We start from the raw sequence: 18,091 nt of genomic DNA, 5'->3' as shown, positions 1-18,091 counted from the left end.
TAGAGAAATGTACCAGAAAACCATGGAATAAAAATCCTGTAAAATGAGGAGTGCTTGGTCTGAAAAGAGAGTTGGATGAAGTCAAACATTAACTAATCTAGTTCTTCTGTCAGTATGATTGTAAATGAAAAATTGGAGCTTTCCCATAGTCCTCTGTGGAAGCTACAGTAATAAACCCTTCCTCTCTAGGGAGCAAGTATGTAATTCAGTCAGAAGTGGTACCTACCAAACTAGTTTTATAACTTAATATTATAACAGTAAAGGTCTGCAAGACTTTGGTCACTTTATTTTACCCGAAGTACAATGTTACTGAAATCCCACATGTGGTCAGATGTATCAATTACTGATGTCCAAGATTGCGTGTTCATGGTAGGAAAATCAAGAAGTGGTGGAATTTTCTCAGTTCATCTAGTGTTTGAAGTTGTTATTTTCTTTTACCTACAGAGTGAACATGTTCAGGAGTAAAACATAGAGTTCTGAAGAAGCTCTAAAGAGAGCACTTATAATGATTTATTTGATCTCAATAAAATCTTGGCCTCCCTTGTGGATGAAACAGACAAATTCCATGTAAGAAACCATTTGTTAAAGATTCCCTGCAGAAAGTGAGCTTTATCAAGCATATATGAACTTCATTGTGGTTATATTTTATTGCTCCTTAGATTATTAAATGTTTAAACTACCAGATCACAGAATCTACATTCTTAATAGTGAAAGAGTGCTAACAGAAATTTTACTAAATATTTCAGCCCTGTTCCAACAATCTCTTGGAAGAAAGTTAATGGTCATAATCCAAGTAAAGCCCGTCTGAGAAAATCCCAAGCTGTGCTTGAAATACCTAATGTTCAGCTAGAGGATGCAGGGATGTATGAATGTAAAGCTGAAAACTCACGTGGAAGGAATGTCTTCAGAGGACAGCTACAAGTGTACAGTAAGTGTAACTGCACACAGTACTATACAGCAATGCTTTGTCCAAGGATTTTACTATGTATGAAAGATGCTAAGGTCCAGTAGAGAATAAATACATTTCTTCAGAATTAAAATCATTATTGAATTAAGATATATATCTTTGTTCCCCAGTAATGAATTGAAGCCTGAATCATGAATGAAATTGACTTCCTCAAAAAACTAGCTTAAGATTTCATTTTTCCTGATTCTTATGTGCTGTCTTCTTTTTAAGAAGTTTTGTTATAATTTGAAAATTCTATAATTTTTCACAGCAAAATCACAGATTAGAAGGGACATCTGGAGATCACCTAGTCCAAACTCCTGCTAAAGCAGATTCCCTACAGTAGGTTGCACAAGAAGGTGTCCAAAGAAGGAGATTCCACAATTGCTCTCAGCAGCCTATTCCAGTGCTCTGTCACTCCCACAGTAAATAAATTATTTTGCATATTTGTGTGGAATTTTCTGTATTGCAGTTTATTCCTGTTGCCCCTTATGTTGTCACTGGAACCACTGAAAAAAGCCTGGCCCCATCCACTTGACAGTCTCCCATTAGATACTTATGTAGGTGTTGACAAGACCCCTTCTCAGTCTTCTCTAGGCTGAACAGTTCCAGGTCCCAATCCCAGACCCCCTCTCAGCCTTTCCTCATAAAGGAGATGCTTGCAGGCCTTAATAACCTCTATGGCCCTCTACTTGATTCTCTAGAAGTTTCTTATTTTAGAATCATGAAATTGTAGAATCTTTTGCATTGGAAGGAATGTTTAAAAGCAGTCCAGACCAACTCCCCTGTGATGAGCAGGAATGCCTACAGTTAGATCAGGTGCTCAGAGCCCTGTCCAGCCTGACTTTAAATGTCTCCAGGGATTTGGCACCTACCACAGTTCTATGGGCAACCTGTGCCAGTGCCTCACCACACTCACAGTAAAAAGTTTCTTCCTAACATCAAACCTAAATCTACCCTTTTTTAGTTGAAAGGCATACCCCCTTGTCCTAACAAACATTACAGAAATCTACTTCAAATTATCTACGTTATCTGTTTAACAGCTATATGAAACACATATTATTATATTTCTGTTATATAAAGTCTACTACCATCTTTAAGATTATCTTATACAGAATTCAAAACAAAATATGAATCAAAGTTTTACCTGTCTACAGTAGTAGGAAGTGAGTTCAGTGCAGGTAAGAGATCTTTCAAGTGGAGGAGACTGACAGCAAACTTCAGCATATGAAACAAGAAATAAAAATTGTTAATAGTTTCTTGAAGTAACATTTCTCAGCCTTGAGATGAAGTACTCCCCAGTGAACCTCTTGCATCAGAGCATTCCTGAAAATAACATTAGTGTCTCTACAAACCCTGACATCTCATTCCAAAGTTGGTTGATAAGAAAGATTTTAGACACAGAAAGTGTAGCCAGTTTACAAAGTTCTCAGCCTCTTTCGTTGAGAGCTGTTGCGTCAGGATATAGGAGGTTTACTCAAAACAGTATTTGCTCATACACCTTTCATTCATAACAACACTTGGCATTAATAGTTTTACTTAAAAGCTCATTTTCACATCTTATTGCTACAGGAAACAGAGATTGTTTTTTAATCTCAGAAATTCAGATAGTAGATAGTAGACCATCATTTCTTACCAGAGAGTTCTTGTAAAATTTAAGAAATTTTACAAGAATTCTAGGACCAGTTTGTGTCATTCTGTGACCAGTTGTGGTCTCACAATCTGCATGTATCTGTAGGATCAGACTGTCTGAATATTCATTTCATCAATTGCATCTAATCTGGGTAATCATAGAATGTTTTGGAGAAAGTCCACAGCACTACATCTGCCTGTTTGTTTGGATTTAGTAACAAACTACTGATTTTTCATTTCTTACCTGGTGCTGCAATACAGATATACCATGACTGCTTGACACAGCTAACTCTTCGGATGTTCAGAAAGTGGTATTTCGGTTCCTCACAATTTAAGATTGATGTAGTCCCAGCACTTGGTGGAAATTCAGCTGTAGACATGACAAAGTCATTAAAAATATAATTTTGATAATGCAAGGCATCTTCAGATACTTGACTGCAACCTATTTTTGAGAGATGTGGTTTTCCCCTGGTGATCCACTCATACTACCATTCATGTGAAATTTTGTTCAAGCTGAATATGATTAATAGATGAGAGCACAAAAGATACAAATTGAGTGGAGAAATTGAACATTAACCTTTTAGAGTCGTGGCTCCTCCTTAACTTCTGACTACTTTCATGTTCCCAATGGCAACTGCTCTGTGCAGTCCCTGCTTTTTTCTCTCTCTGACCCTGCTGAGTTTGCTTATGTGTTACCTACTCACTAATATCAGCAGAGAGTTGTGATGTGAACCAGAGCATGAGAACACTTTTCCTTGCTATTTTCCTTTCATCTGAATCAGTTCACTGGTAATTATACAGAAACTGGATAAAGAAAGATTGTACCTTCAGCTGAAATCAGTTGTCTTAGCTTTCTCACCTATTTTTGTTCTTTAAACTATCAGAAAATGAATTTCTTTCACTGTAGACTCCTATTCACTGCAGACTCCTATTCACACTCCTATTCAGAATGTCTGAAGTCATTTTTCTACAAAAAATTTTCTCTTAAATATTCTTTCAGCCATTTTCTTTTTAATTATTTGAGAAAGTAGGCTGAATTTTCTGCATCTTAACTTTTTTTTTTTTTTTTTTTTTTAACATAGGATGTAATAATTGGCCTGTAAGCTTGCTGTTTTATTGCTGTGTTTTTATAAAATATTTTTACATTCTCAAATAAAAATATGGAGAAATGTAAATTAAATAAAATAAATAAATAAATAAATCACAGGGTGGATAGTGATTTCAAAATTTTGGCAGTCTGTAGAAAGTTATAGCACAGTACCGATGAAGGCCACTGAATAATAAAACACATCCTTCTACTCTTACCTTTACCCCACAAACTCTTCCCTAAGCAGATAACAACTGCCAAACATCCATTTTTCCCCTAACCATTAATGTTGCATGTAGAAAATAAATAAATAAATAAATAATACTTTCCAAATCTGTTTAAATACACTTTAGAATTTATATTTTCTAATTCGAATTAACTGTAATTATGGAATGAGGTTTCTTTTGCCTGCATGTGTGTCAAAACAACACTTAAATTTTTTTTGTTTGAAAAAGAAAATAGTCAGTGGTCATAAATCCGGTTAAACATTTCACATTTTTCTCTTTTAATTATTGGCAATGTTTAGGAACAAGTGTTAAGACATTATGCAGAAAGGTTCTTGCTGATGAGCAAAGAGTAAACTAAGTTTTCTTTGTGGCAAAGTAAGAATAACATAGAGAGGAGGAGAATTCAAAATGTATGCTATTTGTTTTAATTATGCTTTTAGTTCTGTTCCTATTACAGCTACCTATTGCTTTGCCATTTTATTCCAAATTCTCTTGCTTCACTTAAAGGAGAAAAATTCTGAGTCATTATTTTTGCTTATAGAAAGACTGACAATTCTGAATCCAAAAGCTATTAAGACAGTTAAAAAAAAAAAAGTAGAGTAAAAATACTCCATGTAGCAAAAAAAAAGATTATTGATACTAATAGATTGCACAATTATGTTTTTCCCATGCCATGACAGTAGAGGCCAGTAGGTGGGAATGGTGGTTTTCTGCCAGGAATACCTCCACAACCAGTCATGGTGATACAGTACTTAAGCGTAATCATGTTCACTATTTAATTCTTTATGGTCTTGTTCATGGTGACAACAAGAAACTGTGTATGTTTTGGGTTGCATAGTAGAAGTTCCAGAAAAAGCAAAATAAGGAGAGAAATATAAAGAACACCAGTTTAGTGCCTCTTCAAAATTGCATAATTTTAAGGCACCACTAGCTAACTTGTACAATTTTTTAGGTACTCATTAATCTCCCACCTTTTCCAAAACCACCTTAGCTTACTCATTTTCAAAGTAAGGAGGTGCTTCCCAGACTGCTTCCTTTGTGCATACCGAAATACTTCAGAACAGTTGCAGCTAAACAATGCAATTGAATTATGTTCTTAGGACAATTAATAGGCAACAAGTCAGCAAGGACTCTCACAGACTGCTCTGAAGTATTGCATGGGATCTTTTGATTAACATAAGAATCCAGTGATTCAGTGCAGAGGAGCATTTATGAAGCATACCTTGACAGTAATGAGAATAAAAAAAGGTGGAAGCAGTTGGTTTTGGCCTTGGTGTGGAAGGGAGGCTGGTTTTTTTGTTTTGTTTTGTTTTGTTTTGTTTTTTGGTTTTTTTTTTTTTATTTATTTGTTTTCCTGCAATGAAAGAGGAATGAGAGATTCTTTCTATGACACATGTCCAGTTTCTGACAACTATCTGGTCAGGGACTTTTATGCAGATTGTTCTCTGCTTAGGAATGATAGACACCCCTTTCACTCTCTGTATAATACTTGCATGAGATGTAAGCTACAAGAAGTTTGTCATCTGTCATGCTTCCTCATACCTTTTCATATATTTGATTGGTGATATGTGAAATGACAGCTAGATTTAAAGATTTATTTTTAAACTTGGTTCCTCACATTTAAACACATTATCAATTATCCAACAATTGAAGCAGAGAATCTGTCATGATAGAACTGAATTTCTACTTATTCAAAGTAGAAGAATTTTATATTCCTTTAAAAATGAAGGTAATTACCTATTTATTCTCTACAATTTAAAATCTATATAACAAGTATCTTTAAGTTAATTAGTCAGATCTACTACCCTCTTTGTTACAAAAATTGATGCTGCTACATGAAAACCCAAAATGTGTCTTGTAAGCAAATATATTTTTAATGAATACATAAATTCTTCACTGGCTCATACTAAGTTTTCTAAATGGAACAATTCTAGAAACAGATACCGTATTGATCACTGAACTGAAGATTTGGAAGTCTTCAAAAATGCTCCCTACTTATTACGTGAAATCCAGATATTAATGATCACACGTGTGGCTAACAACAGACTACCTTAAAAAAAAACAAAATAAAACAAAATAAAATAAAATAAAATAAAATAAAATAAAATAAAACACTGACTTGCTATGCAAATCCTGTTAGTAATGAATGTTGGAAATCTCATGTGGGTTTTATTCTTAAAAACATTAAGAACAATTTCTCTCTTGAAATATGAATTAAACTCAAGAAACTCATAGACTATCATGGTTCACATCCTTACTAAAATTAAAATAGTTTAGATTTTACAATGTTACTAAATGTTGTATTATGATTACAAAAAAAATATTACCAAATCCACTCATAATAAATGCATTAATATGTATTACTCTAATTCAATCCTTTGGACTTGATTAAATCAGGCAGACTTTCGATTCTTGGCTGTTACTACTCACTGCTTGATGCCATTATGGTATTTCCTTTAAAGTTAAGTAGTATCATTTCATTATTTTCATATTTCCTCTTTCGGCTTTGGTTGTTTGCTTAATTATGTTTCTTGTTGAGGCATAGACTTTGTAAAAAACATAATCCAAGTTCTTTAACTGCTTAGGTCTTAGCATATCTGCTAGACACTTATTATGTGGTATGCTTCATACATAGCATTCATACATACATATATTTTCCTTGCAGCCTACCCACAGTGGGTGGAGAAACTTAATGATACTGAATTAGATAGTGGGGAACAGCTACGATGGGAATGCAAAGCCACTGGAAAGCCAAGGCCCACGTATCGTTGGCTGAAAAATGGAGCTCCTCTCAGTCCACAGGTACATTAGATGTGGTGTCAACAGTATGCTGCATGTTTCTTTTTTAGTACAGACGAGTTTAGTTAAAGTTATGGAAAGTACATCAGAAATGTGTGTTTTCTCTATCAGTTTCTAAAGTGTAATTATAAAGACAAGTACTAAACATTTGTTTCCTCTGATTCAACTTAACATAGTATTGCAATCATTAGTAATTCTCTCTAGTTCAAAATATATGGGAAGAACTTCCAAACTATGCTTGTAACTACACTGCCACTGTCCTGTAATGTTTAAGTAGTCCCCAGTACATTTACTTAATTTTCTTTTTTAGACAGTGATATTAATTTAATTGCAAAATTATGTTAGAGGGTAACAACTCAGAGAAGGACTATCTTTGCTTAAGCATATGCTCCTGTATATCTCTCCCAATAATAGGTTATTTACTGCATAGCATATTTGATTTTTACTCAGCAACACATTTGAAAGCTATGTAAGAGGGATAAATATTGTTCTGTTTTCATCAGTTTTCAGCTCTCTTCAGAACTCACCATCAACACCATTAAAATGTTCCAAGAATGTAAACTCTTCAGTACACTCACCTGATATATTTTAAGGGTCGATCTAGATAAAATTCTTTTTTAAAAGAACACTTAGGTCATGGCCTGTCATTTGTTTTACTTTTTTCTTTTTTTCTCAGTGAATAATCAGCATATCAATGCCATTCACACCTTGGTTGTTTGTTTTCTTTTTGTTTCTGTTTCTTTTCTTTTTTGGTTCTTTTTTTCTCCTAGCACCTTTTCTTTTTAAAATCTCAAGATATTTAAAGACAGTTTTGTAAATTTGTATCATACTTTTTTTTTTTATGTAGTTTTTTTTTGATGAATTGATGTAGTATAAGTATCTGTACTTTTTGGCTTTCTAATTTTCTAAATCATCAGTTGCATTAGACTTTTAATTTCATTTAAAATTAAAGGTTTACAACCAAGAGAATATTTTTCATAGTTTTCTCTGCAGTTTGACATATCTTTTTAGTAATCTTTAACAAAACCAACAATATGTGTTAATGAAACCCAGAGATGTTTTATAGGAGTTCAAATTACTCCTCATGGAGTTCCATGAAGTACATATACCCATACACAGCTATTTATGCCTTTCTTTTACATCTATGGTAATTATTTACTATTACCATACCTTTCAAACAACAAATTTGCTCCACTCATTCAAACAATCTTTTATGTCTACTTTTGAGAAAAATAGTGGCATGACTGAAATTGAACTGAAATCAAAGATTTGAAGATCATCATGTGTGTTCCACTTCCACACAACTGACTTCTCACCCCATTAAAGTTACCAGGTTGAAATGCTTTTAAAAATCATGTTACAGTGATAGCACTAATCAAAGAAACAAATAGACAACAGCAAGCATAGGATAATATTTCCTTTCAAATATTCTTGGAGGTTTTCCTGACCTGCATCATCTATTTTATTTTTGCCATCTCTTAGATAGCAAGAACAAAGTAAGCCCAAGGAAGTCTGTTGCCGACTTTTATTTCAATTCAGCAATGTCTTTTTTCCCTTTGCCTTATTCTTTCTTATTTCATTACAGAGCAGAATTGAGATGGTTAACAGCATACTGATGATCCGCACTGTGAACATCTCAGATGCTGGAATGTATCAGTGCTTAGCAGAAAATAAGTATGGCACCATCTATGCCAGCGCCGAGCTGAAGATTTTAGGTAAGTATTATCAAAAAAGAACAGACTTCTCCTTTTTTCCTGTTTATCCTGTTTAATAATTACATTTGTTCTTGGCATCTTATGATAAAGAACAGCTTCTGTCAGTCCAGGCTTCGTAAAGCAGATAAAATTGGCTTCTTTTATTCTCTTGTTACTTATGTGTGACTGAGCCCTTTATTGCCTGGGAGAGCAAATATCCTTCCATTAATTGAGTTTTTTATTTTGTAAATCACAGCTTCAGTTACATTTTGCAAGTATCTAGGTCTATGACAATTAAAATACATGGAAAATAATTTTTAATTCCTCAAATACAAGTGCAAGTAAAGAAACAGAGGAATATTAGACATATTGCTGATTAAATTTGTATTATTTATATTACTTCTAACAGGGCCATTAATCAAAGGTGATTAAATACGATGCTATATTACATATTTAAAAATTTCTTTTAAATTCACCAAGACTGATTGAATACTGGCAGCATTTCAGCTAGTATCTGACACTAAAGCAAATACACTATGTAATGTTTCTCAGAAAATGAAGGAAAATTTTAATTTTTCATAAGCTCAGAGGGAGTTATTGAAGAAAAACATGAAGCATGCCTCATCAACACTTCCTAGCTTTTTATAAATCAGGATGTGATAACAAGCAATAGGACACTGAGACAAGCTTTTGAGAGACTCACTTTCTCTGAGCCACAGTCAGGGGCTGCACTCTTTCCATCACTTTGCATGTCTCTTTGAGGTCCAATCAGGAAAGAGATCCTAGTTACTTACAGTTTTTTCATTCCCTTTGTTTGTTTGGTTTTTTTTTACTTTTTTTTTACCTATACCTATTTTATCAAGTAGCTGTACATTTTCTTTGGTGTTCTGTAACACAGTACATCATTAGCATGTATCGCTGCAGAAAAATTGGCCTTCATTTTGTGACTACAGAAATTGTGCCCCTGTTAAATTTTAGCCATAATATTGAGTTAAAGTAGCTGCTGTGATTAATTTTTTGGATTCTTAAAGGGAAAATTACAGAATAAATTGCCCTTATACATATCTCTGGTATGAAAATTACCAAAAATGATGGCAATACATTGCTACATGTGTGAGGCAGTGAAGCATAAGATGTTCTTACATATGTAGTTGAGATACTTGGGGAGGAGAGGAATAGTTGTCTCTGTTTTTCCAAAATGAGCTTAAAAAATACAAACAAATGATTTCACAGATAATCATAGAATGATTCATGATGGAAAAGACCTTCAAGCTCATCAAATCCAACCATCCCATTACTAAACCATGTCCCTTAGTACCACATCCATTCTTAAACATCTCCAGGAATAGAAACCATCATCACCCTGAACAGACCATTCTAGTGCCTACAACTTTCCTTTCTTGTGAAATTACAGTAATTACTAGCATTTTTCTAACACATTATTATCTTGACAATGTTATTATAATCAATGGGACTTCTTGAAAAAGGGTTTAAACAACTCCTGTACAAAAAAAAATTGATTAAATATCTCCTGTAAAAAAACTCTCACTTTTCAATCCCCAACACTTAGACAAATAAATAAATAAAATGGAAAGTAATGCAATTACTCTAACAGTAGCATTATTTATAAGAATTAACTCTAGGGAGTTCATTTTAGATAGCTATGGAATTGATATTTCTTTACTTTTTAACTTGTTACTTCTAACAAGCTATCTGTGAAATCCAAAAATTTCAGAAAAGGTGTAGCCTAATAACTGTGGAATTCAATTTCTAAAGCTGTTGGATTTAAAAAAAAACAATTTTAACTTAGCATGTTAATGTGGATAACATCTCCTTAATTAATAACTTGATTAACTTACAGACCTACCGTTTAGTCTTGAATGTTATTTCAAACACCTTCTACAATTCCATCTAATCAGCGGTATAGCCATTGCAAAACCAAAAATGAAAATTCTGTACTCCAAACCAAACTATTAGAATGTAATGAAATGGAAACCTATGATCATTTTCTGTAGAGTTAATGTGCTTCTTTCCAACAGCTTCAGCTCCCACTTTCCCACTAAATCAAATGAGGAAAACAATAATTATTACCAAGGGCCAAGAAGTTGTCATTGAGTGCAAGCCACAAGCCTCTCCAAAGCCAACTATCACTTGGAAGAAAGGAGACAAAGCTTTAAGGGAGAGTAAGAGGTCAGAAGCCTGTTCGGTAAACTAAATATTGTCTTTGCATGCTTGATTCAGTGGTTCTAAATGAAAATGCAGACAGTAACAAGAACGAGCATGCGTAAGCATGTCTATGACTAGCATCAAGAATGAGTATACATAACCATGTCTATAACCAGTGCAAACAATAAGCGTGTGTAAGCATGGAAATGGCGCAATTATTTTGTCAAGATTATGAGGCTGATGGTATTGACTCTATTGTTCCCACAGTATTGAAATGAAAACTTTTCAAATTGTTCAGAGATGAAGACAGATGAAAAGACTGATTGGGGTTTTTGTTCCCTTTATTTCCCTCTATTAATTTCAAAAATTCTTGTTACGCTATATCTACTATACATTTTGTGTTTGAGGATATTAAAAATAGAGATGGAGAATGTCAGAATAGCATAAAATATCAAATGTGCTTATTCATTTGAAATGCTTTTAGTAAAGCAGATTGATGGCTTGATCACATTGGAAGTCCAAGAATAGCTTTAAAATGATTCAGAGACGAAAAATATGATTCCATTATAGGATTTAATTATACAAGTAATTTCTGTACTCGGCAGCATATCTATCTAACAAAATAGGTTTGATTAAATAAATTCTGTCCATCTCTGTACATTAAACATAGCTTAAGTACCACAGGTTAAATGCTGGCTCTAATTGCACTTTACATGATTGTATGTCTGTGCACTGGAATAGTTTTGCCAGCCTGCACGTGGTCTTTACATACACACAGTAATCTTATCTTCTTTCAGGTAATGTATGTGAATGAGCCACTTAAACTGACTGTTTGGCATTAGCCAAAAACATAAAAGCAAGGCCTTTTTATTTATTTGTACAATTCTGATGACAGCACTATAGTGCATCTGTTGTTGTTAGTGACAAAAGTCATTTCATTCAGGTGAAGTTTATTTTTGCCTTATGCCAGTTGTTTTCTTCAGAAAAGAAAAAACAGGTAATCTATTAAGCCATATTGGCTATTTGGAGAAAAAATGGGAAGCAACATTGTATAAAACATTTTATTAACAGATCTGTATTGTATAACACATATTGACAAGGTATATTACAGCAATTTTTACAAAGAAGCCAGTATCAAATATCCTGAGATGGATATTTCTTATGCTATTGGTGCATAGTTTTCACCACATGAATACTCATTTCCCTCATCTCTGCAAAACTTACTGCATCTTCTTGATTACCGCATATAAATCATCTTTTTAGTCCAACACTGGTAAAGCAGTTCGGTATTTACCCCATGTCTATCCAAATATAGTCCAAGTGTGAAATTAAAATATCATAAAAATAAAATCTGGAGCTACATTTTTAGTATTTGCAGCTTTTGAAACTTGTTTATTTTGGCAGAAGCAGGAACATGAAATATAAAATAGGGAGATTTAATAGAGTTGATTAAACTCTTTGAAAGATTTGGTTTGTGATAAATTAATTTTAAACTATCCAGGAAATCCTTTGTATCATTTAGAGCAATCAGTCTATACCTATTTTTTTGTCTGTCAGACAGTATCTGTTTCAAGGGAACTCTGTTCAGTCTTTATATATGGTATTCACTAAGCAATAATTGTGGAATCTTTTTGAAGAGGAGATGAGGAAGGTTATAATATTTTGATGAGATGTGTGAGAGTTTTCTATGTGTGAGAAAAATCAGCTTTCCTCAGATACAGGTAATACAAATTTCAGCAAAAACCATTAAGAATTGTCATGTGGTGACATTACACAAAAAGGTAAAACATAAAAGGTTTAAAACATCCAAACAAACAAAAACCCAAAGTCTAACATTCTGATTAAATAATAAGGAAAGCCAAGAAGAAATCAGTCCAATACAGTTTTGTCTTCTGTAGCTTCTTCCTTTTCCACCAAAGTTTGTGCAAAACATTAGGTATGTTGTGTTTTGCTTTTACTAAGTCTATCTTCCTGGAAAATGAATTTGCCACAGTTAGAGACATCAGTGAAAAAAATAGTACCAATTCCTCTCTGTACAAAATGGGAAAATCCATTTAACTAGTGGGTGTGCTATAATCTATCCCACTTCTTCCAGTCTGTGCTGCCTTCTCAGGTTCCTCCCATAGAACTGAAATCTGTTTGAAAAAAAAAACCTCCGATGACAATTTATTTTGTAATTGAGCAGAAGACTGAGCTTGAGCACAATGTCTGATGATCCCTGCAGTAAGATCTTGGCTTTGGTTCATGGAATTTAATGAAGTTTGAAACACTGAAATGTTCCAGATTCATATAAAAGGGTAAAGCCTCTCACTCAGCAGGGCAACTATGGAAAGAGTCATATGAGCACCATCTATTGGCCTGTTTTTACCTATAAATAAATTATCCAACTGAGGGTTTTCATATTCACAATCTATTTGTGCAAGATTTGCTCTTCTTGGTGATCAGTCATTTATAATACATGTTGTTTAATTATAACTATCAGCATTCAAGACAAACATTGTGTGAAACTAAAATCTCTTTCACATCACATTATCTTAATGAGTCATTAATACATTCAAAGATACATTAATTCATTGTTTGTTTAAGCTGAGATGTGAAAATTAATATACTATTATTATGTAGAAGTTTCATAGTTTGGTAGACACACTTAAGCTGCATATTTTCATTGGTCATTGGACAACAATTAAATTTCTAAAGTATCTTTCCTAACCACATTTCCCTAGTATTTGTTGTTTCATAGGCTGATAGGCTGTGTGTCAGTTATGGCATTCTGTGATAATGTATACTCTGATTATTGATTTGAATGTTGATATTTTTAATCCATAAGAATTTTATAAAGATCTTCAGAATCCTTTAGATGATTAGAAGTTCTAGTTATATAGAGAAATGAATTGCATTTGAATCCAAGTCTGAAAAATCAGGTTATTTGATTTGTATTAAAATGTTTGGCTGGTACTTTGTTTTAGGTACTAAACAGGAAGAATTAGACCCTTGTGCAAGAGTATGGTGCAAAATAAACTTTTTTGTGAAGTTTCTAAAACATTTCAGTCAGGCACTTTGTAATCAGTAATTAAACCCTTACTTAGTAGTTCAGTATGAGGTTCTAGGCAAGACCCAGATCCTCACTATTTAAATCAAAGTGCCAGTTAGAAGCCTGTTTATAGCATAACCTTCTTTAAAATTATTTATAAAGCTAAAAGAATTCAATAAAAATGGTATTTCATCAAATTACTCTGGTAGATACTAAGTCTTATAATAGCAGAATAGACTGAAATCTGACACTGATTACATCAGTATAAATCATGAATAATGGTAATAAAAATGATGATGAGATTCTGGACAAATTTATTTAAAGTAAATTAATTACATTTCTGAATTCAGACTTCTGTAAACTGCTGGTATTTGAATATTAATTCATTTCTGAAATGGTGTTTCATCACCTTCTTAGGTAATCTACATTTCTTGTCTAGATTATCATCCAGTTGTCCCTCCATCAGTGTGTATCAGCTGACCAAAATGCTGATCAGTTTGAAAGATTTGTTCTATAGCAAGTATGGTCAGATAGTGAATTAATATAAACTCTTTTTCCTGCAACACACATGATTCTCCATTGAGCGCTGCCCCAAATCCACTTGGCCACAAAATATTTACAGAACAGAGATGTGATTTACTCATACAAAATTACCCACTATATACTGCTGTTGAGGAAAATTCCTGTCTGCTGCAGAGCTCCTGGTATAGCAAAATTCAGATCTTTACCTATCAATAAAATTGTTTAACCAGCATCTCAGATACCTTTTAGCTGCTTATGAATTCACCAGAATTTAATGATTTGAACTCAATTTTAACTGCTGAAGCGACTAAGTTTGGGTTGTTTTTTTAACATATTTTTGAAAAAAAAGTGAGGCTAAAACAAGATACATTTTGAGGAGAAGGGAGATTTTATTTTTGTTTAATTGATGTCTAACATCAAGAAGAGCACCAGAAACCTGCCACTATGAATTATATCTGGGCTTTATTTTCTTACTGTATTTATACTTTAAAAATAGTAGTGAAAATAAGTAAAAGTAAGATTCCAGAAGAAAAAGAGAGTCTATGTCATCTGTTAAAAGGGACAGGCTACTTGGGGAGATTACAAGGAAGTAGCTAAGGTATGCAGGGAGGAAGTTAGGATGGCAAAAGCCCAGCTTGAACTCAGATTGGCCACTGCAGTAAAAGAGAATAAAAAATCCTTTTATAAATATATCAACAGTAAAAGAAGAACCAAGGGGAATTTTGATCCTATACTTGATGCAGCAGGAAATGTGGCCACTGAGGATAAGGAGAAGGCTGAGGTCCTCAACATCTTCTTTACATCTGCCTTTAATAGCCAGATCAGTTATTCTCTGGGCATTTTACGCCCTGATCTGGAAGTCTGGGATGATACTCAGAATATACTCCCAGCAATTCAGGTGGAGACAGTTAGAGAGCTCCTCCTCCATCTGGACTGTCACAAGTCCATCAGACCAGACGGCCTACACCCTCAAGTGCTGAGGGAGCTGGCAGGGTGATTGCCGAGCCACTCTCTGCCATTTATCAGTGCTCCTCATTAACTGGAGATGTCCCAGATGATTGGAGGCTTGCCGATGTGACTCCCATCTTCAAGAAGGACAACAATGATGATACAGGGAACTACAGGCCTGTCAGCCTGACCTCGGTACTGGGGAAAGTCATGGAGCAAATCATCTTGGGTGAGATCACACGGCATGCGTGTGGCATCCAGCGGATCAGGCCCAGCCAGCACGGGTTCATGAAAGGCAGGTCATGCTTGACCAACCTCATCTCCTTCTACAACTGGGTGACCAGACTGGGAAAGGCTGTTGATGTAGTCTACCTAGACTTCAGCAAAGCCTTTGACATGGTCTCTCACAGGATTCTCCTGGGGAAACTGGCTGCTCATGACCTGGACATGTATACCCTTCTTTGGGTAAGGAACTGGCTAGAGGGCCATGACCAACGAGGGCACATTCACAGGGGTGAATGGAGTTAAGTCCAGCTGGTGACCTGTTTCAAGTGGTGTCCCCCAGGGGTCAGTACTAGGGCCTATCTTGTCTGATATCTTTATTGATGATCTTGATGACCTAGAAAAGGGGATTGAGTGCACCTTCAGTAAGTTTGCAGATGACACCAAGTTGGGAGGTGGTGTTGATCTGCCTGAGGGTAGGGAGGCCCTTCAGAGAGATCTAGATAAGCTGAAATTGCTGGACTGAGGTGAATGGGATGAGGTTCAACAAGGCCAAGTGCCAGATCCTGTGCTTTGGCCACAATAACCCCATGCAGCATTATAGGCTTGGGGATGAGTGGCTGGATAACTGTGAAAGAAAAGAGACCTGGGAGTGTTGGTTGATGCTCAGCTGAACATGAGCCAACAGTGTGCCCAGGAGACCAAGAGGGCCAACGGCATTCTGGCGTGCATTAGAAATAGTGCGGCCAGCAGGAGCAGGGAGGCGATCATCCCCCTGTACTCAGCACTGGTGAGGCTGCACCTCGAGTACTGTGTTCAGTTTTGGGCCCCTCACTACAAGAAAGACATTGAGGCCCTGGAGTGTGTCCAAAGAAGGGCAACAAAACTAGTGAGGGGTCTGAAGTACAAATCCTATGAGGAGCAGCTGAGGGAGCTGGGATTGTTCAGTCTGGAGAAGAGGAGGCTCAGGGGAGACCTCATTGCACTCTACAACTTCCTGAAGGGAGGCTGTGGTGAAGAGGGATTTGGTGTCTTCTCCCAGGCAACAAACAGGACTCAGGGAAACAACCACAAGTTGCACCAGAGGAGGTTTAGGTGAGACATGAGGAAAAACTTTTTCTCTCAGAAAGTGGTCAGGCACTGGAATGGCTGCCCAGGGAGGTGGTGGAGTCGCCGTCCCTGGCAGTGTTCAAGAGGCTCCTGGATGAGGAGCTACTACGAGATATGGTTAAGTTTGTGGTAGCAATGGTAATGAGAAGATGGTTGGACTAGATGATCTTACAGGTCCTTTCCAACCTTGTGATTCTATGTTTCTATACTTAGAGAAGTTATCAGGGAGAGAAATTGGGAATGGATGCTAAGGGTGAAAAGAAAATGAAAAAGCAGTCATTCTGTGTTAAAAATTCTTGCTTCTTCTATGGTGTAGAATATATATGGAAGAGAAGTCTAAATGCCATGCCAGGTGACTGAAAGCTGCCCTGTGAATAAAACAGAGGTTATCCATAATATTTGGTCTATTCTGCTAGTGGTGATGTGATATTCACTTCCTGTGAGCGTCGCTTGATGTCATTGGAACTGATTCACAGCTAAGAGTTCAGTAGTAGCTGTACAGTGAATAACGGAGTAGTGAGTGTTAACAGCAAGTACACTGAAATTCAGTTTTTAAATATCACAAATAAAATATTATGGAGCTATCATACATTATACACATAGAGAAATATTAATAAGGCAATTCTGCTTTCAAAATCCTATGATATAAAATTTCAGGACATATATTGACCTGTGAAGAACACACAAAGGACTAATCAGAACTAAGTAACAATCTCCATCAGTATGTTCTACCAAAAAGAATAAAACCATTGGAGGAAGCAAAAATTTCAAGCAGTTCATATCATACTTTACAAGAGAATTAACTGAAAACACTGAAATTCTACCTTTACCCAACTTCTCATCATTTTGTGTCATTTCATTTGTATTTCTCAAGCAAGCTGCTGTGAACAAAGTCAACAAAAAGAAAGAGAGAGAAGAATGAGATATTTAGACAACCTTGAAAGGTCCTTTCCAACTCTAAGGAATCTGTAATTCTATGATCTTGTATTTTGGTATTAAATTTCAAATACTAATAAGATTGCTACAGGTTGAATAGAAAGAGACAGAGAGAAGCCTGAAATGACTTAATTTTACCAAAGTTCAGGTCAACACTGAAATCTTTCATCTACAGAAGCAGTTGCCCCACTGGCTGTCATACTTTTCTATGCAATTATTGGAAGCGCTTAGAGCATTTAATTTTAAAAATGTCATCATTCAAAACAGAAATGAAAATGGACATTTTTATATTCTTCTGGTCCTTTTATACTCTTTCATTTTCAGTTTTGACAGGTTCTTATTACAGTTCTATTTTTTTTTTTTTTTTACTATATTTAAGGATCTGTCAATATATCCATTGTAAGTTCCTATTTTTAACAAATTTATAGTGCAATTGTTAGAGGAAAAAGGAGTAAAAGAAGGAATAATATTTAAAGAAGGAAAGAAGAGTTTCAGTTGTGAAACAAGACCAAGTGAAAAAGATTTTTGTTTGTAGATGAAATTTATATTTAATTTTAATTTTATTTTCACTTTTGTGGTAACATTCCAAAAGAATTCCAGTTCCATCTAACTGTGAAATGTTACTTCACTTTAAACTGAACTATGTGCCCTGTGATGGCAAAATATAGTGTGTATGTAAAAAAGTTGGAAAATTATTCTGAACTACAATTTTCAGTTTGTCAATTGAACCCGAACAGGCATTGACCTATATCTGGCACAAACTTCTCTGCA

General features: G+C 34.9%; 1 protein-coding gene across 8 annotated transcripts in view; it reads left to right on the top strand.

The window, feature by feature from the left end:
• Positions 1 to 18,091, top strand: part of CNTN5 (contactin 5) — a 597,686-nt gene that overhangs the window by 468,740 nt on the left and 110,855 nt on the right. For all 8 annotated transcript variants that reach the window (XM_048937197.1, XM_048937242.1, XM_048937259.1 and 5 more), the window contains 4 exons: positions 747 to 928; positions 6,558 to 6,694; positions 8,277 to 8,406; positions 10,425 to 10,575. In XM_048937197.1, coding sequence (XP_048793154.1) covers positions 747 to 928; positions 6,558 to 6,694; positions 8,277 to 8,406; positions 10,425 to 10,575 — 600 coding nt within the window. The remainder of the gene's footprint in view (positions 1 to 746; positions 929 to 6,557; positions 6,695 to 8,276; positions 8,407 to 10,424; positions 10,576 to 18,091) is intronic.

This window comes from Lagopus muta, chromosome 1, assembly GCF_023343835.1.
Source record: "Lagopus muta isolate bLagMut1 chromosome 1, bLagMut1 primary, whole genome shotgun sequence".
NCBI lineage: Eukaryota > Metazoa > Chordata > Aves > Galliformes > Phasianidae > Lagopus > Lagopus muta.
This window is presented reverse-complemented; position numbering and strand designations above follow the sequence as displayed.